This window comes from Culicoides brevitarsis, chromosome 2 (genome assembly GCF_036172545.1).
Source record: "Culicoides brevitarsis isolate CSIRO-B50_1 chromosome 2, AGI_CSIRO_Cbre_v1, whole genome shotgun sequence".
Classification (NCBI taxonomy): Eukaryota; Metazoa; Arthropoda; class Insecta; order Diptera; family Ceratopogonidae; genus Culicoides; species Culicoides brevitarsis.
In genome coordinates this window covers 33,022,145-33,042,662 of record NC_087086.1, presented here as the reverse complement: position 1 = coordinate 33,042,662, position 20,518 = coordinate 33,022,145, and the positions used below count along the sequence as shown (strand labels likewise).

The following is a 20,518-nucleotide window of genomic DNA, read 5'->3' as shown; positions in this document are numbered from 1 at the left end:
GTCGGATGGAAAAATAAAGAAATAATATTTAAAAAAATTTTTTTTTTGTTCTACTTTGAAATTTTTTCAAGCCCTTAATTTTTTTGAATTATTAAATATTTATTTTTAATTATTTTAATAATTATTTTTTTATTAAATTTTTTTTTATATATTTTTGGAAAAATAAATATTTTTTTCTTCATTTTTATTTCTCTTTTTTAATTATATATTTTTTTTAAATATATGAATTTTTTACGCTTTTTTAATTATTTATTATTAATTTTTTAATATTTTTAATAATTAATAGAGCAAGATTAAATATTTATTTTTTTTTTTTTTGCATTATTTTGATTACTTTTCAGGATGAATTAATTAATTAATTTTAATTTAATTTTAATATAATTAAAGAGAATACTGATATTTTTTTATGAACATTTTTTTTTCACACGTCGATAATTTAATATTTTTTTTTTGCACAACAACTTGAGTGTTTTTTTTTAATTTGAATGTACTTTAAGTACTTGGTGCCGAAGCCTGTCGTCAAAGTCATGGTTGCATCTTGGAACGTGTCGTTAATGCTGAGGTTGATGCGTTTGCCCCGATGACAGCAGCTGAGCTGGATCTGGTTGAGCGACTGACTGCGAGTTTTGGAGGTACTCCACTCGACGTTGGTGCACAAGCCTCTCTTTTTCGGCTCGTTCTCTCTGCAGTCTAAAAAAAATCGAAAATTTATTAATATTTTTTATTTAAAAATATTTTTTTTAATTAAAAAATTAAGTTTTTGGGTTATTTCAGGCTGTATCTTACCAATTTCGCAATATGCTCATCCCATAAACTGATGAGTTTTTTAAAATGAGAGCAAATTAAGGGGAAAATTGGGATAATTGTTAGTAAAAAAAGACATTTTTGGTTGTTTTTAGTTAAAAATTAAAAAAAAAATTTTTTTTTGCTTACTTATTTTTAGTTTGTCGCATAAATTGTTGAATTTTTCGAGCTGCTTGATTTTGGGTGCGTTGAGAATACGTTCGTCTATTAAAAAAATATTAAAATTTTAATAATTTTTCATTAAAAATTTAATTTCAGTGATTTTACTTCAACGGTCCTGATGGGCTTTGCTCCTTCGAGTTGCTACTGGAATGCTGCGAGTCGCTTCGATAGTTCCTATAATACCCCAAAGTCGATGGCGGTTGTTCCTGTCCCGAAGTTGAAGCATGTGACTGATGCAGGGACTTTTTAAATCGCTTATTTTCGCAATAACTTCGATATCCGTTCTGAATGACGAGTGCGGCGTGTGTCATTTGTCGATAGTAAGCGTATTGTTTGTATCGCCGGTAATAATTTTGGATCACAACCGCAGCGGAACGTTCCTTGTCTTGTTCTTCCAACTTTTTTCGTCCCTTGTACGAACGATATGCCTTCTGGATGCATTTTGCAGCTTCATACAATTCGCGTTGTTCCTTATCCGTGAGTGTGAGATTCGAAAAATCAGCTTCGAAGGGTTTTGGCGTCGAATTTGAGGCTTGAAGGAATTCCGTAAAGTCCTGCGTGGTTGGCGGAGGACTTGGCGAGCACATTGGAGGATCTGGCGGCACGGAATAACTTGCGGGACTTTGAAGGGGGCCCGAACTTGCGGGACTGAGACTTGAGCAGGGGGTGCCAACGTCATGGTAACTATAGAAAAAAATTTTTTTTGAACAAATTTTTTAAAAAAATTGAAAATTTTGATTTTTACCGATAATTGTGATCGCTGAATTCAAAGTTAAACTCCTGATCGAACTGACTGTCTAAGAGAGGCTCAATGAACGAATCACCTAACATGCCGATTGTGGATGCATCTGTTGATAAACTGTCGGGTAAGGGACTTCCGAGAGACATTACTTCCTCAGATTCGTTCTGAAATTGAAAAAAAAATTAAAATTGGCGAATTTTTCAAATTTTAACCACGTGGTTAAACCCAGTGCATATTTTAAAATGTCTGCAGAGAGAAAATTCTAAATTTTTGACTTAATTTACATTCTAAGCTTCATCCTAATGCATATTTTACAATTCTTTTTATTTAAAAATTTAAAATTTTCGATCCAACTAAATTTTGAAATTTCGTCCCAGTGCACATTTTCAAATGTCTGCAAAGGGAAAATTTAGAATTTTCGACCCAATGCTAATTCTGAGCCTTGTCCCATTGCATATTTAAGGCTTCTTTTCATCAACAAATTTTTAAACTTTTGGCCCAATTCATTCAAAATTTTCATCCCAGTGCACATTTCAAAATTTTTTAAACCACGTGGTCCATTTATTTTCTCAAAATTTTTTGAAAATTTGAGAAATCTGCACTTACCTTGATCCTTTCTGGCATCGCTGCGATAATTTGTTCTGCTAACGTGAGAACTTTAGCATCCGACTCCCCTAAAAATGTTCAAAAAATCATTAGAAAAAGTTAAATTTTTAAAAATTTCGCATAAAACGAGACTCATGAAGATTTTTTTAGAAAACATTAAACCTTCACAAATCTCTCAAAGCAATTCAAGCAAGGAATAATCGGAAAATAGATCATGCAAAAGCGAATAAAAACTACTTTTCATGCATCTACGTGTTCTAAGTGTAAGAAAAAAAGTTTTTGTACATTTGGAAACACTCCATTTTTTGAAGGATACGAAAACGATTAATCCAGAAATATTTACAGGGGATCATGAGAGGGAACATTTAGCACAGAGAAACATTTATTAGCTGACCAATCGCTGTTTTTTTTTTCTTAAAATACTTTCAAAAACCAAAATCCAAAAATAAAAATTTTGAACTGAAAAATATAACCTAAAAAAAATTACATCGAAATTCACACACATTGAGCCCATCAATTTTTTTTTTTGGTTTCGGAAAAAGGGTCAACACCAAAATGACATCAAAAATTAAAAATAATAAAAAAATAAAGAAAAATCATAAATGATAAATTAACTGACCAACTCGAGTATTCCCAATTTCAGTATTTTGTTGACTGTTTGTTTCGTCGTCATCGTCTTGAGAATCTTCATGTTCAGCAATTGGACTTGAATCAGCGGCTGTTTCGCCTTGAAATTGAAGTTTATTGGTGATATTTTTTCATAAAAAAGTGTTTAGAGAAAGAGAGGTTATGTTTTTGATAGATCATCATTTTTTTTTGGCAGGGGTGAGTTCGGAAATTTGAAAATGATGATTTATCAAAACATAACTTGTCGAACGAAGCTACTTAGAAATTTTATGCTTATCAAGCGAATATTTGATTAAAAATTGTTTAAATATATTAAAATAGAGATAAAAAGTTATTTTAAATTAATTTTTTTGAAAGATTTCCGATTATTTTACATTTTTTAAAATTAAAAATGGCGGAAATCTTTCAAAAATTTTTATAAAACTTAATTTTCGTAATAAAAATAGAGATAAAAGCGTGAAAATGAATAAAATTTAAAGAAAGAAGATCATAAAATAAACATAACCTAAAACTTACATAATGCGAAATCCATTTTTCGCAATGGCGACAGAAGTGAACCACTATTTGACGCTGTCATATTCAACGGCGACTCAGTATAGCTGTCGCCAATGTCGAAACTTGACATGGATTGCGGAGAATTTGATGAGATCGGAAGTGACATACTGCGATCCATACTAAATTTTGAAATAAAAATCAAAAAATCATCCTAAAATGTAAAAAACAAAAAAAAAACTCACAGATAATATCGACGATGACTATCTTTGATGCCTTTTCCGCTTCGTGTCAATGGAGTACGAATATCCATGTTAATTCCGCTGTCAATTGAAGATCTCTTTGACAATCTCGCTCCTGGCGGGCTTTGCGATGCAAGAACAGCTCCCGGGCGTAAAAAGACGCCATCATGACTTCTGTTATCCGAAATCGGTGACTTGCTGAGATCTTTTCCCGCGTTTTCCGATTGCGGCGACAATCGCGTCGTTGGATCTTGATATGATGATGATGGATTAAAGATCGGTTGTTCCGCGTCCTTTTCTTTTATTTCTGCAGGTTTGAGTCTTTCCTGTTCAAGTTTCTCCAATTCATTGACGATATTTTGATGGTTATTTGCTTTAGCGACATCTATCGGACTCATGCCTTGGTTATTTTTGACATTTAGTGCATTGTGATTGTATCGATACAAAATGGTGGCAACTTCGAGATGACCTTTCGAACAGGCCCACATCAGGGGTGTGTATCCGTCTTCATCTTGACTCAAGGCGTCAGTTTCTGCCTCGAGGATCATTGAAGAGTTATCCGATCGCCATGTAAGCATCGTACAAACCAAACGCGAATATCCCAATGCCGCTGCCAAATGTAACAAAGTCATTCCTTTGTGCGAAACACCCCACGGCGTCGGAGTAGCTGATCGCCACGTGCGCTGCGTAAGCTTTTGACAATACGAAACAAGTCGTTCTTCGAAATTTGGTTGTTTAAATAACGTGGCTTCGTCGGAAGATCCATCATTTGGCTCCAATTTGATTTGAAGCTTCTCATCGATCGTTTCCAAGCGATTTAACAAGCTAAATTTGTACATAACCTCACTTGAGCCAGCTTCAACTTTCACTTCTGTCTTTGGCGGAGACTTGTACTCGAAATTTACCGAGTTTGAGATCACAAATCCTTGACTACTAACTTGCATCGTAGCGACGCCAACCTCATGGGCAGGGCAATAACAACGCAAGACGCCGCTTTGAACCAAAGTTGTTGGTACAGGAAAGTTATCAAAAAGCACCGTATATGCTGTATTAACATCCCATGGACCTGTAACGAGAACTTTGACACCTCCTTCGGGGTATGCCCATTCAGGGCTGTAATCCGTAATTGTAGAGGTTTGTTCGCCAGGCACATTTCCCGCAGTGTGATGATATTTGTTCTCATGCATAACCTCATTATTTGCGTTATTTGCGTTTCCATGGAATTCATGAAGTTCAGGAAACTCAACTAACATATCAAAAGCATCTAAATTCACGAAAACGTCATCTTCGTGACCTTGAGTTTCGCAACTTTCAATGAAATCCATTGGATTTATCTCGTTTGTGTCTTCGTGGACATCAGCGCCATTAGTTGGCATGTTCGCCGAAAGGGTTTTTTGGATGTCTTCTTGCGATAAATCCAAAGTTTCAGTGAAATAGGGTACTTCATGTCCTTCTTTCAGTGTCGGATGACTTTTCATGGGACTATTGTGAGCTGTCGAGCTGTAACTCATGCTCGTTTCATACTGATCGGCATATTTTTCGTTGGAATCCATCATTGTTTCCTCTTTTGGAACAGTAAACTCGACAATTGTGCTTTTGTCGTCTTGTGACGTCGTCTCGGATGGATTCGAGGGAGAAGATGTTGGCTGGCACACATAAGTCGATTGTTGGTTGTTCAGTATGAGCAAGCTACCGGGCGATGTCTGAAGCTGAAATTCAATTAAGACGAAATTTAATTCAATTAAAATCCAATCAGAAGCTAAAAATTTATTACCTGAGACAAATTCAAGACGAGCGGTGGTGCATTCCCATTATTACTCGGACCATTTGATGAATTATTATTTCCATTTAATTGCTGCTGCTGCTGCTGTTGATGCTGTACGACGGTAATTCGATTATTGAATGCAGTTGTCGTGGTTGTCGTCGTTGTACTTGTGTCATCTTCCATGCTGCTCGTGTTCGTATGTGTCACATGATGAGTGTTTTCCTCAACACCTCCATTCAAATTAACGTCAGTGTTGTTGTTATTGTTATTGCTGGCATTTTGATTTGTTGACCGATTAACGATTTGCAGGCCGTTCCGAGTGTTATTCGTCGGTTGTTGTTGCTGCTGCTGAGGATGTGATAATTTCGTCGTAGCGTGAATTTGTTGCTGTTGCTGCATCGAAAGTGGGGGAGGGATGTGCTGTTGCTGCTGCTGGGAATGTTGGTACGTTTGACGCATCATCGAAGGGTGATTTTGTGATGTAGTTGGAACGATTTGGAAATGCAGAGAGTTCGTGTCGTACTTTTGGAGACGGGCGTTTTCGAGCATTTGCTCCCGTTGACGACGTTCGATCCATTTTGGGTAGAGCTGTGAAGGGATTTTATGAGAAATTAGCTAAAATTTTCAATTCTAATGAAAAAAAAAATCTTAAAATTTCAATTTATCTTATTTTTAGCAAATATTTTGCAAAATTTTCAAGTTTTATTTGAAAGTTTTGTAAAAAATATTTTAAAAATGTTGAAAACCCAAATTTTAATTTAAAAATGTCAATTTAAAATTTGTCCGTTAAAAATTTGAAAATCGCTTTTTTGCTAATTCAACCTTAAATGAAGTATTATTTGCTTATTTTGGCCCAAAAATTTCAAACATTTTAAAAAAATATCAAAAAATTATTCTTTTGTGACAAATTTTGCTAAAAAAATTTAAAAATGTTAATTTTAAATAATTTTCATTAAAATTTTGAAAGCAAAGATGACTTCAAATTTTTTTATACTTTCAAATTTTTTTAAAAATTAGATAAAATTTTAATTAAATGTACAAAAATTAATAATTTCAAAAAATTTAGTAATTTATAAATATTTAAAAATTTTCAAAAAGCTTAAAAAACATAAAATTTGAAAATCGCTTTCTTGCTAATTCAAACTAAATTGTAGTCTAATTTTTTGATTTTTACATAAAAATCTTTAATATGTATAAAAGAATTAAAAATTTATTCTTTCGTGGCAAATTTTACTAAAAAATTTTTAAAAAAATGTTATTTTTTTAAGCTTTTAAAAAATTTACAAAAATTTTGACTTTAAATTTTTTTTTACTTTAAAAAAAATAAGAAATTTGAAAATCGCTTTATGCTAATTCAAAATTTTGAGAAATGAAACTTTTTTTTATAATTTTTAAAATAAAACTAAGATTGACAAAAATTGTTAAAATATTTTTTAAACACCAAATTTTGATCAAAAAATACTAATTTTAATCAAAAATTTGATATTTTTATAAGAAACTCTGAATTAAATTTCCGAACTCACCCTCGATCCAACCAAAATATTTGGCGTTGTACTTGAAACTTGATTATTATTCTCCTGTCTCTTATTTTCGGGCGTCCTTGACGTAATTCTCCGCATCGGATGCGAACAACTCTTGCCATCGGCACACGTCGAATCGGGACATCCGCATTCCAGCTGCTTCACGAGCGCCGCTTGACGTGCCATTCGTTGTTTCTCCATTAATTGACTGACAATCGCTTCGACAGTTTCTGCCGTGGAAATTTCAATGTCGTTGCTGGTGTCGGCATCGTCTTCGCTGAAGACTGGAAAGACTTTGAGCAATGTTTTGGCGTGTTTTTTTGAAAAAAGAAAAATTATCGCAACTTACACATTGGCTTCAGCTGACTAACCAATTCCTCCTTGGTCCATTCCTTCTTGTCGCCCCACAGCGCGAGATTAGGCGTTATAACGGCCATTTTATTATCATCCGGATACGGGACATTAAGATAATGCACTAAGACGATGTCTGGATTCTGCAAACGAAACGCATAACATTTAAATTAAATTATCTCAATAAATTCAGATTGCTTCATAAATTTTCGTTCAAAGCTCTTCTACCGATTTTTTCCTTCTTCCTTGAATTTTTTTTTTTGCAAGAAACGTGCCAAAACACGAAAAAATCGTGTCGTCTCCCTTTTTCTTGCGCCTCTTTCCCACTTGATAAAAATTGCGCTTGTTAGAAAAAGAAAAACGTGAGAAAAAGAGAGACAACATTCCGCTGCATGTACGGAGAGCGATACATGTTCAGATAGCGTTTCGTAGCATAGCGTCGAGCTCGATAGAAGAAGGAAGGAAAAAAATTCGGGTGACTTGAATGATTAATAAAGGAATGAACCAGATGACAAAAAAAAATTGGAAATTCTCGAGGGAACTTACCTGTAACAGCCAATAGCACCTTCGATGAAAGGTTGGAAGGATAGCTGAATGTACGTAACAGCCGTAGATGCACTAAAAAGAGAAAAAAAGAGTTATTGATTGATTCGAAAAATTAAAATGTGGAAAGTTTCAAAGTCAATGATCGTTGTTTGGATAAGAGCCAGTTCACAGGAGACGATTGACGGGTGAGTTATGCAACTTTTTTGAGTTGAGATAGGTTCATTTATTGAAATTTAAATTAAAAAATTGAATTTTATGAAATTTTTACTTAAAAATGTTAGAAAAATTAATTTTTGACTCATTTTTCTAATACTTGACAAAATTTTATTATTTTTTTATTTTTTAAAAAAATATTTTTTTATTTAAAACCATAAAAAATGAAAAATATCTAGATTTTTTTTTCAATTTTGAGATTAAGAAATTTTTGAAAGTAAAAATTATGAAATATTAAAAAAACGAAATTTTTTGGCAAATTTTTTTCATTCAAATGAAAAAAAATTAAAATTTTGAAAAAAATATATTTTTTTTAATTATATAATTTTTTTTGTTTCGACATCTGTAAAATTTGATTTTTAAAAAATTAATTTTTTAAACATTTTTAAATGCAAAAAATTTAAAAATGACAAAAAAAAATCTTTAAAAATAAAAATTTTATTTAACATTTATTTTGATAATAATTAATTTATTTAAATTTATCAAAAATTAATTAATTAAAATTAAAAATCAATTTTCTTAATTTAAAATTTTAACCAATTTCTGAATTTTCAGGAAAAAAATTATTTTTTTTTTACTTTTATTTAATTTTTTTTAATAAAAAATTGACTTGTCACGTTAAAATTGTGTAAAAAAATATTTTTAAAATTTTCTTAAGCTTTAAATATTAAACAAAAATTAATTTATCTTATTTTCCTTTAAAATTTAACAAAAATTCTACTTTAACTCACATTCTATTAAAATAACAAAACTTTCAATTTTTTTCATACATTTCTCTAAATTATACCAATAATGGATACAATGACTTTTTAGTTTTTTTTTTCCTAAAAACTCGAATATATGAACCATTAACATAAAAAATATATTTAACTCTTCCTCCCGAACACAAAAAAAAATCATGTTAAAAAATTGACTTTTTTTCAAATCGTGCGTCGGTCGACGTCAATTTCTCGATAAAAGCAGAAGAAAAAAAAATCCATTGAGACTTTACTACTTCCACTGAATGATTAGCATTTTATCTGATCAAGTCATTCATTCATTTTTCGTTGTAAAAAAAATAACAAAACTACATGCGAAGACACGAAGAAGGAAAAAATTGCTGTCCACAGAGATTTTCCTCAGAGTTATGTAAGTGATTTGCATGAGATTAGCACTTTTTTATCTATTTCTTCGTATCTTTGATCTCTCGTTTTTTTTTCTTTTCTTTTCGTTTTTTCTTCCGTGACTTTGTGACATTCGACGTAAAAAATGAGCGACATTTATTTCCATGTCGCTTTTGTGTGTCTTGAATTTCATTTCATTTCATTTGAAAATTAACACATTTCATGGAATAAAGAATTGACGATAAGTTTCACCCCTTTGATGATATGAGAGGAGATGACAACCGAGATCACGAGTGAAGATTTTTTTTTTATTTAATTCAAAAAGTTTTTTTTCTCTTTTATTTTAGGCAGTGACGGAATTTATTTTGAAGCTGAAGAGGCAATTATTTAATATCTGGGCAGATTTTAGTTAGAGTAAAATTTCAAGAAAAATTCAAAATTAATTATTTCAATTAATTCAAACCAAGCATTCAAACTGAACCAATTTTAAACTTTTAGGTATCGCATTTTAAATTGATTCTAGAAATTTTTTAATAAATTTTAAAAATTGAGAAAAAAAATCACAAAATTTAATTAATAAAATTCAAAAATAATAAAATATTAGAATTATAATTAAAATTATATAAAAATATTTTTTTTTTTTTAGATATTTTTTTTTATTTTTTTTTTAATTTTTTTAAATAATTAAATTTATTTATTTTTCAATTATTTAAATAATTAAATTTTTATAACTATTCTTATTTAAAGAATTAATTTTAATTTTTTTTAAATTTTGATTTTTAAATTATTTTTTACCATTTAATAATAAAATTGTAATAATTGTGAAAAATTAATTTAAAAATTAAAATTTAATTTAATTTATTTTTTTTTTATTTTATTTAATTTACTTTAAATTTAATTAATTTATTAATTAATTTTAATTTAATATAATTAATTTTTTGTAAATTCGAATAAAATTTTAAAAAAATCTTAAATTTAAGAAAAATAATTTAAAAGGGCAGAATAGTCTAAAAAAAATTAAAACCCGTCTCTGTTCATGAAAAACTACGAAAAAGAATAAAAAATGATTGTGGTTCACATCAAATTTATCATCATCATGACGGAATAAAGACAAAAAATTGAGAAAAACAGACGGAAATTAAAAGAGTTGTTTCGCAACAAAAAAAAATATATACGAGAAAGGATTAAGAACACCCTCTTCAGCTTAAAAGGGGCGCGTTGTGTGTTTTCATTTAAATAAAATTTATTTGCATGTGTGTTACATGACTTTTATCGTCGACAATTTCGTGGGGAGACCAAGTTTTCCTTGCAACTCCTTAAAAAAATTGTCAAAATTGAGCGTCACCCTACAACCTTTCTCACATATCGCAATAACTTATGTTCTTTTTCATTCAATTTATCTTTTTCTTCTCCCATTCCGGTGACTTTTTTATGATTTTTTTTCGCTCATCACATTTTTCTCTCTTGCACGTGCCAAAAACCACAAAAACTCACCTCCGTTCCTTGTACTTTTAACTTCATGTGATCCTCGCGCGTCGTTTTGCCGTCCTTGCGTTTCTTCCAGCAGTAGCCATCGCGTCGATAACGGACCTTTTTGCGCGAATACAACAACATTGAGCCGCTTTTTGGTCTGAAAATGAAGAAAAAAAATTATTTATTAAAATTTGATATTTTTTCTTTTAGTTCACAAGGTTGCGAAATGGAGAAAAACTCGTAAAAAACACAAACTTGGCACTTAAAAAAATGTCCTGCTGTGAGAAAGTCATTCCTCACACGATATCGCGATATGTGACTTTTTTATGCACAACATCCATCAAATTTGAATGTTTTAACTTCATTTTTTACGGAAGATCAGTTTTTTTATGAACTTTCATATCACATATGCGAAAATGCAATTTTTTATGACTTACATTTATTTTTATTTTTATTTCGGTAATTTGTGTTTCTTTAAATGCAAATAAAATTTTTCGCCTAATAAATGAGGAAAATTCTTATTAAATTTCTTAGCATCCCCGAATGTTCTTGAAAAAAAACGAAAGAATAATTTTCTAAACATTTTGCCATTAAATAAATCTGTGTTTTTGTCTTCCAGACTTGTTTGTTCCTTCGTGTTGTTTGGGCATGGGTGACAAATTCACATTAAAATGCATTCACTTACAACACTTAAAGTGTAGTTGGAATTGTTTTAATGGGGAATCAGGATGGGAGACAATTAGAAAAGTTTTAGCGAAACAAGCTGAAATTAGGCAATTAAAGTAGTTTTAATGGATTTCTTTTTTTTTGGTAAGTGTTTTATTTTCAGTTTTTGTTTGTTTTTTGATGGAAATGGAAAATTTGTAACAAACTTATGGGAAAAATTTCGTATGAAAAATTTTTTGTTGAAAGAAAAGTTGAACAAATTTAAAGAAAATATTTTGAATTTATAAAAATTAACAAAAAATAAAGAGTTTTTTCAAATATTTATAAAAAAAATATTTAGCTTAAAATTTAATTATATTTTTAATTTAATTTATTTTTTAAAATTTAATTTAATTTTTTTTAATGAACCCAAACTAAGCAAATTTTTATTTAATTTTTCATGTTTTTAATTTTAATAATTTTTTTTTAAATTTAATTTAATTTTTTTAATTAATTCAAACCAAGTTAATTTTTCTTTAATTATTAAAATTTTATTTAATTTAATTTTATTATTTTTTTTATTTATTTAATTTTTAAAAATTTTATTTAGTTTTTTTTTTAATAATTTTTAATAAAAATAAATTAAAATTTTAAAAATTAAACAAAAATTTGCTAACTGAACTAAAAGAAAAATATTTTTTTTATAAAAAAAAACTTTTCAACTTACAAAAAGGTCAAAACCCATGAAAAACTTAAATTTTCTTTTTATAAAAAAATAATTCCCCATGAAAACCGCCCTCTCATGGAATTTAAGTATAAATTTATGAAAGCACCATTAATTCCTATAAATGTGCCTCATTTATCACATAATTAGGTTCATTTTTGTTCCCTCTTCCGTTCTAAAGCCACTTTTTTACATATTTTACTTTTCTTCCTTTTTTCACTGAGACCCTTTTACTCTTTTCGACTCACATGTGGATATAGTTGTGTGTTAATTAAAATATGTTAAGTAAGAAATTGTCTCACATGCTGAGATTACAATTTAGTTTATGAGAATATTAACTAAGTTATTTTAAAGAAAAAGTGGATTTGAGAAAACTTACCGAGTTTTGACTTCTTTTGATTGCCATTCGGAATGTTTGTCAAAGCTGATGAGAATTGCAGCAATTTCCTGAAAAGAAAAATTGAAAAAAATAATTTAGTTTAATTTTTATTTTTTTTTTTTTTTAATAAAAAATTTAAAAAAAAAACAAAATTTATGAAAAACTATTAATAAAATTCATTTAAAATTTTTAAATAAAATTAATTCAAATTGTTTTTTTTTATATAATTTTAATATAATTTTTTATTTAAAATAAAAATAAAACAAATGAATAAAAAAAAATTCTTAAAAAAATTAAATATTTTTAATTTCATTTAAATATTTATTTTTAATTTGTTAAAAAAAATGTTAATTATGAAAGTTAATCAATTAATAATAAAAATTATTAAAAATTTATTTAAAAAAAATGAAATAAATATTTTCTTCAAAAAAAATAATTATTAAAAATTTATAATAAATTTTATTAATTGATTTTTAATATTTTCCTTTAAAAAAAATAATTATTTAAAAGTAATAAAAAATTAAAATTTGAAATCAAAATATTTTTGAATTCAAATATTTTTAATTAAATAAAAAATTAATTTTACCTAATTATTTTTATTTATTTTAAATTTTTTAAATAAAATAAAATTATTTAAAAATTAATATTTTCTCTTAAAATTAATTATTTTAATTTTTTTTTATAAATTTTTAATAAAAATAATTTATTTAAAATATAAAAACTAAAAATCAAGGACACTTCGACCAAAGAAATAATAATCTCCCAACAAGAGAGTGTAAAGACCTGCCTTATAATTTCATTTATGTGCCTTTATTTCACTTTATTATTACTTTTTTCCCTCTTTTTATTACGTAGATGACACACACGAGTCTCATATTTGCCTCCTTTCGCACATGTGCTTACATTTATTCAGTACGAGGAGGAAGAAAATGAAATAAAATGTTATTTATTATTATTTTTCTTTTTCACAGTCCGGGAAGAAACATGTGACTTTGGTTCCAAGAAATGCATGAAGAGACAATTTTTTTTCCAAAATCTCACAAAAAATTGTAAAAATTACCATCATATGCGTGTGGCATACGAGTGAAGTCTTGTGTAAAAATTTGAATTTCCTTATCACATAAAAAAAATGTGAACAATGAACAAAAAAAAACACACACTTGACACAAAAACTTGAAGAAAATTGAATTCGTAGAACGTCACGTCGCTCATGAATACATTTCTTGGCAACAATTGAAGATTTCTCTCGGGCGAGATCCATATCAGATGTCCCACGCGGTGTCGTTTCCCTTGTTGGGCCGATTTTTCTCTCTCTCTCGAGTGTGAAACGAATCCCTTTTTTTCGAGTGTGTCTCAAATTAATGTCATTTTTTTTACAACTAAATAATTTATTTTTGAAAATAAAAATTATGATCATTAAAATATTTTCAAGAAATAAAAAAAAACATGACAAGACAAGGGTTCGTTCGTTTGTTTTGTACACAAACGTGATTTATGTTTATGATTGTTTTTGTTGCTGTTGCCACCACTCGCCTTGAAGAACGTCGAAGGTTCGTAGAGGAAATTAAATGGCACAGATTTTATTATGGGAAATAAATTATTTCATTTTTTTTTGCTCGGAAACTCGAGACTTTTTTTCACTTGTTTAAGCGAAAAGCGAAAAATTCCACAAAAACACAAATTTTCCAGTAATTTAAATACAGGAACCAATTTTTAACGCATCGTTACTTCCCAAACACTTTCACGTTAGAATATTTCGGGTGTCGGGCGAAAAAGCGGTGAAAAAAATAAAATTCCAACAAACAATTTTACACCTTGTTTGGCCAAAAAAAAAAAGTTTGTAGAATAAATAAAATAAACTAAACTAGAAATAATGCAAAATTTGTTTTTAGTGCACTTCTCTATTGTTTCCGCTGCCGTTCCACACTCGACGTGGATTATTATGGACACAAAAGCAGACAAAAGGGTGCAAAAATTCCGTTTTTTATTATATGAATTTTTTTTTCATAAATTGTTTTTATTTTACATACAATTACGCGCAAGAGGTAGATGATAGCAGAGTTGTCGGATTTTTTTTTTTCGGAAAGTACAACAAAGTTAATATTGTTAAAAATAATCATAATAATGATAATGAAATGGGCGAAAAAGTTTGTTTTTTTGGGAAACAAGTGTTTTATTTTCTAGTTTTTGTGATTTAAAAATTTTTTGTTGGGGATTGTAAAATTTTTAAAGCGAGGTGTTTTTTTATTTTTTAGAAAAAAAAAATTAAAAATTTACGTTTAAATTATTAAAAAAATGAATTTAGAAAATATTTAAAAAATGGCGCCAAAATTTGAAAAATATTATTTTGTAATACAAATATTTTAAAAATTATATTTTATCAAATATTTTTAAAATTTTAAAAATTTTAAGAATATTTGATAATACTATATTTTTTTTAAATCATGAAAATGCCGCCAAAAATGATCAAAATTGAAGTTTTTCTAAAGTTTGACGTTTCTATATAAAAATGGCGCCAAAAGTGATCAACATGAAATTTTTTCTAAAATTTGACGAAAATCAAAAATATATGAGTTAAATATCTAAAATTAAAAAAAATATGAAATTTAGACGATAAAAAATGTTAAATTTATTACAAAATGTCTACATTATTTTTTTTTCAAAATGGAGAAAATTTACAAATTCTGTCAAAGATTGATCCAAAAGGCGCCAAAAACAGAAAATTAAAAAGTAAACGAAAATTTGACTGTTTCAAAAGATAAAACTTGATAGAAGTTTTAAAAAATTTGAATTCTTAAGAATATTTGACGTTCTAAAAAAATCATAAAAATGGCGCCAAAACTGATCAAAGGATAATTTTTCTAAAATTTGACGTTTCCATTGAATGAAATCGAAAACTTTTCACAAAAATATTTAAAATTGTAATAATTAATGAAATTTAGACAATTTTTAAATGATTTTTTTTTATCAAAATTTCTATTTTTAAATGTTTTTTTTAAAATGGAGAAAAACTTATCAAAAAAGGCGCCAAAAGCCAGATATTTTAAAAATTGGCGCGAAAAATTTAAATACCATTTTATAATGAAAACTAATAATATTTAAAGTATATAATACATAGAGTCAATTTTTTAAAGGTCATTATTTACCATTGAAAAGAAAAACTGAGTGAATTTCACAAAAAAATTTAAATTAAATAAACATTTCAATAAAAAAAAGACAAACAAAAAAATCTCATATCATGAAATATGATGGGAAAAATGTAAATTAGGCGACTTTTTTATTGCCTCAACAATAACAGAAAAACACAATGGAACAAAAATTCCTTTGCTTTTCATGAATAGAATTTCCCCCTTTCCTTTTTTTATCACAAACGGATTGACTAGACAAATTTCGCTCTAATAGAAAACTGAAAACATCGCGAAACATCGACAGTATGTATTTCCGGAAACAGGAAATGGAAAACAAATAACGGTAATTTCCCTCAAATAATTCATTCTGTGCCATTCTTCTTTTAGGTGTGTGAGTTCGAGTGACAAATATGTTGGTCGATATGTGTCAAAATCAGGCCAGCCAAAGTTCTTTCAAGATTCGACATTGAAATCCAGTCGACAAACGAACGACGACGTCTGTCACGTCATTACTCTCTCGCAAGAAAAGTTTTGCTGATAAAAAAAAAGTGGTTGTAACGAAAAAAAAAGTTTAAAATGTGTTTGGAACATGCGATCTACCTTTAACCACTTATTTTATTCAATAATGTACTTTTCGAGAGGTTTCCTTTTTGCCAGTCGTTCGTTCGTTTGTTCGTTCGTTCGATGCATAAAATTATGACTTTTCCCTTGGCCGATACAAAAAACAAACATACTCTCTAATAATAGAGCGGCTTGTTCGCAAAACTTTTTTGGCTGCCAATGTGTTGTTTTGCTCGTTTCGACCAACATGCACTTATCAACGAATTCCGGCGGAAAAGAGAGGAAACATTTTTACATGTTATTTAATTATCAATTAACACTTTTTGGAATGTAAAATTTTGCGCCGAGTTCAAGAGGAAATTGCTCAATGTGTGCCATTTCCCCCCCTATGTTAAAGGAAATTCCTTTGGCCAACGCTTGTAATGCAGAATGTCGCTGAAAACTTACCTCGTTTGTGTTCCATCGATGTCGCTGCGTTGGAAAATGATCGGCTCTCGGGAGACTTTCCAAGTTGTCAGGTAGCTTAATTGGTTCGCCATCTAAAAAAAATCAGGTAAGAAAAAATTTTGTTATTAAAATCGATTAATTCACCCCCGAAAAAAAGTTTAAAAAATTAGTTTATTTTTCTTATCACACGGAAAAAACATTTTTTCATGATTTATTTTCTCACTGACAACCTAAACAACTTCCACAGTTACATAAAGGGCAATAATAATGTAATAATTTATTTTTCATAAAAAAAAAGTTTAAAAAAAGCTGTAAATGAACAGAAAACGACAGGTCGGTATTACCCTTTTGAATATTCCTCAAGTATTTATTTAGTACAAAAATTGGGTACGAAAAGAAATTCTTTCTTTTTTTCCACGTAAAAGAAAAAAATACAAAAAAAAAGTGGATTAAAGTAAATAGATTGCATGTCAAAATTACTTTTCTTTCTTTTTTATATTTTTTTAAACATTATTTCCCTAATTTTTCGTTGTTTGTTGTTGTTAACAATCACTTCACTTCACTGTTGCTTATTTTGTTTTTATTTTTTCTCTCTGTTTATTACTTCTGCATATTTTGTACATGAAATTATTCTTTGGAGTATGCAATAAATAATTGCAATTTGTCTAACAATCACACCTGAAAAAAAAAATATAATAGTCGTCGTGTCCTTCTACATTTTTTTTTATTTTCTTTCCGTATTTATTTATTTTTTTCTTTTTCGAGGAAAATTGTTCGAAGGAATACAAAGTAACACATTGTCCATGGTCCTATTTCCCTTTTTATTTATAAATTTAAGTTGAAGGACATTTTTGGTAAGTTGAGTTGTATTTTGACAGAAATTAAGGGTCTGTCTGTTACATATTTAAAATTATTTTTTTTTAATTTTAGGATTTCTGAGGACTGAGATGCAAATTAAAACCAAAGATTAGAAACCAATAAAAAAATTGGAAAAAAACTTATAATTTTAGAAAAGTATACATTAATCGAATGACAGACTCAGTTCAAAAGAGACATCAGATGACATTCCTTTGTGGTATCTTGTAGGTTCTTATGGATGCCCTGTATAAATTATTATTCTCAATGGATGGAATCTAACTATGATGGCATGAAGAAGTAATCTAAAGATTTGGATGAATTATTATAAAAAGTTGCTAAATCTCAAAAAAATGGATCCAGTATACAAATTTTTGCATATTAAACAGCATATGAATTGCTATAAAATTATATTTCGTTCCTATATTAATTAAAATATTTATGGAAGCTTATGAAGACCAACACAAGATATAAAAATTTTTACGACCAACTTACTAGAAACGAATCCAACAAATATTACTACCAAAGAAATCTACCAAACAAACAATGAATACGAAGTCAAAGAATATCTTCGGCCTTCCTAAAAACGGAAAACAATCTCATGAAACCGACTTCCCTTAAATCATTGACGAGAAATTCAGATTTTCGTAGTTTGAATCTTCATAAACTATTTTTTATTCTACTTTTTTTATATTATAAAGCAATTTTTCAAACATGACTTTTATTCAAATTTTCTTTAAAAAAATTAGTTGACATTCGAATAAGGAACAAAATGCGCTCTCGTTATTCCTCTACTGACATATACTCGCCAAATTTTTCTTACATTTAAATAATTCGGACACGATCCAACTCAACAATTACAGAACAGAAACACCTGAAGTGGAAAAAATATTTTTTTAAAAATTCAAATAATTTGAATAAATATTTTTTAAACAGAAAAAAAATTATACAAATTACAGGTTTTTAAATGTTTTGTGGTAATGAATGGTAAACGGTGCCAAAAATACCTGCGAAGGTGCGAATTATTGTTTTTCGTTTCCGTTAATGATAGAAAATTCTTTTTGGCGATTTTTCAACTGTTTTTTCCGAAAAGGTCAGTTCAAAACGAAACTGATGGCAAAGATTTTTAAAAATTCCCTTTTTCGAAATGAAAATCAAATATTCATTGGTCACAAATCAACTCGTCTCATGCCGAGTGTCATCATCGTCGAGTGTTGAAATTCCCCATCATGTAATCATAATATCAATCGCATGTCCCCAACATCAATAATTCCAATAATAATAATAAAACATGTGTGAGTGAGTGATATAATCCTCTCATTACAACATCATCGTGCCCTTTTCCACGCACACACACAAATCGCATGTCTTTTAAATAAATCGTCAATTTGCTAAACTTGTCCCCAAAGTCGTGTAAATTATCAACAATATTGACTCCGTGCCGTAATGTTTTTTGCGAAAGCGAGTCACCAATTGTTGTGTGTTTCTTCCTTTTTATGTGTAATCCCATGTCAAATCACATTTTCGAAATTTGAAACATAAAAACTTCCGATTTTTTTTTTTGTATTTTTATATCGACTCGAGAATAAATAAAATAAACCGAGGATTTGTAAATATTTAATCAGGTTTTGTGAGGACGACGATGTCGTACGTGTTTTGGCAGTTCTTTGCTTACTAAAAAAGAGAGAAAGGACATTGAAATCTCTTTTAAATTGTCTTCGTGTAGTACTTTTTACGATTCTTGGTACACTTTGTTGCTAAAAACTTTTTTTTATAGTGTGTCGTTGGCCTCGTTTCATTTTCGAACACACACGAAGAAATCCCAAAGTGGGCATAAAATCAAAGTTTTACTAAGGAAATTGTCGTGTCTTGTAGTTTTATTGGCCTTTTAACAACTGCTTTAACTGTCTTTGATCTAGTTTTAAGTGTTTTTGCAACATTTTGGCTCATGCAAGATGCAAAAATAGCCAAACATTGTTCGACTTTGCTCCGAACAAGGCTAACTTTATTTACACAGACAAAAAGCTGCTTATTATTTTTTTTTGTTTCTTCTATTTGGAAAAAAAAACTATCCAGAAATATGTGAAAGTGCTGTCTCTCCCTTGTTCACTAATTTCAAAGCGAAGCGAAATAACAAAAGACAAAAACAGCACAAAAAAATCAGCACATATGCCTTTAAATAACATTCTTTTCAAAAAATTTATATCCTTTTGTGTTCAAATACCTTTACTTTTACCTACCGTTTGTCGGGCGGGCCTCTTTTCCAAATTGCAAAACTTGCATTGAAAGCAAAAAAAAATATTTTTTTAAAAAAGAGGCCGTATGAAGGTGAATATTTTGTGCTATTTTCGGATGTTAATATCTTTAAAACACGCATTTTGTTGTTGCTAAAAAATATCAAAGTATTAATTTTGTAAAGTAAAGTAAATATTATGATAAAAATTTTAATCTTAATAATTTGAAAATACTTTAAAAAAATTTAAAGTCATAAATTTAGCAATGTCAGTTCAGCTTTTTTTCCTGATGTTAGATAGAAAAAAAAAATATTAGAATAAAAGCACAAAAAAATCTGACAAATCACAATATTTTATTATCTAATATTATATTTTATTTTTATATATAAATTTCTATCCTCAATGACAAAACAAATGAATAGAAAAATGCCAAATACACACTTGATATATATTTTATGGCGATAAAAATGCTTTTTTGGAAAAATAGTTGAAGGTCAGTGAAAATTAATAGCAAAGCGCATTTTTTTCATATGTTTATAAGATTTTTTTTATAAAAACTAATTTTTTCGAAAATTCATAAATTCTTTATTCGAAAGTTATGATTTTCGAATTTTTCGATATTCTAAATTTTTATTAAAATTTCTATTGAATTTATTAAATTTAAATAAAAACTTCGAAATTTTTTAAAAAATTTTGATCATAAAAATTTTAATATAAAACTTCAGATTTTCGAAAACCTGACTGTCAAACAATTTAAATATTCGAAAGTTTTTCTAAAATTTGAAAATTTCGAAAATCAAAATTTTAATTAAAATTTTAAATTTTAATAAAAAGAGTTGTAAGATATAAACTTTAATATTTTTGTTGGATTGTTTAGTTGCAGTTTTAGAAAGAAATGC

The 20,518-nt window shown here is 28.4% G+C and overlaps 1 protein-coding gene across 8 annotated transcripts in view; it reads right to left on the bottom strand.

Moving 5' to 3' along the window:
• Positions 1-263: 263 nt before the first annotated feature.
• The window catches only part of LOC134829718 (calmodulin-binding transcription activator 2), a 56,475-nt gene continuing 36,220 nt past the window's right edge, over positions 264-20,518 (bottom strand). For 3 of the 8 annotated variants that reach the window (XM_063842942.1, XM_063842941.1, XM_063842947.1), the window contains 16 exons: positions 16,531-16,622; positions 12,395-12,462; positions 10,668-10,803; positions 7,858-7,929; positions 7,310-7,454; positions 6,964-7,253; positions 5,450-6,028; positions 3,679-5,384; positions 3,458-3,615; positions 2,934-3,041; positions 2,315-2,382; positions 1,712-1,872; positions 1,072-1,650; positions 934-1,008; positions 787-814; positions 264-690 (listed from right to left, as the gene is read on the bottom strand). In XM_063842942.1, coding sequence (XP_063699012.1) covers positions 526-690; positions 787-814; positions 934-1,008; positions 1,072-1,650; positions 1,712-1,872; positions 2,315-2,382; positions 2,934-3,041; positions 3,458-3,615; positions 3,679-5,384; positions 5,450-6,028; positions 6,964-7,253; positions 7,310-7,454; positions 7,858-7,929; positions 10,668-10,803; positions 12,395-12,462; positions 16,531-16,622 — 4,430 coding nt within the window. In that variant the 3' untranslated portion in view covers positions 264-525. The remainder of the gene's footprint in view (positions 691-786; positions 815-933; positions 1,009-1,071; positions 1,651-1,711; positions 1,873-2,314; positions 2,383-2,933; positions 3,042-3,457; positions 3,616-3,678; positions 5,385-5,449; positions 6,029-6,963; positions 7,254-7,309; positions 7,455-7,857; positions 7,930-10,667; positions 10,804-12,394; positions 12,463-16,530; positions 16,623-20,518) is intronic. The other 5 variants (XM_063842943.1, XM_063842944.1, XM_063842945.1 and 2 more) reach the window with 5 other exon arrangements.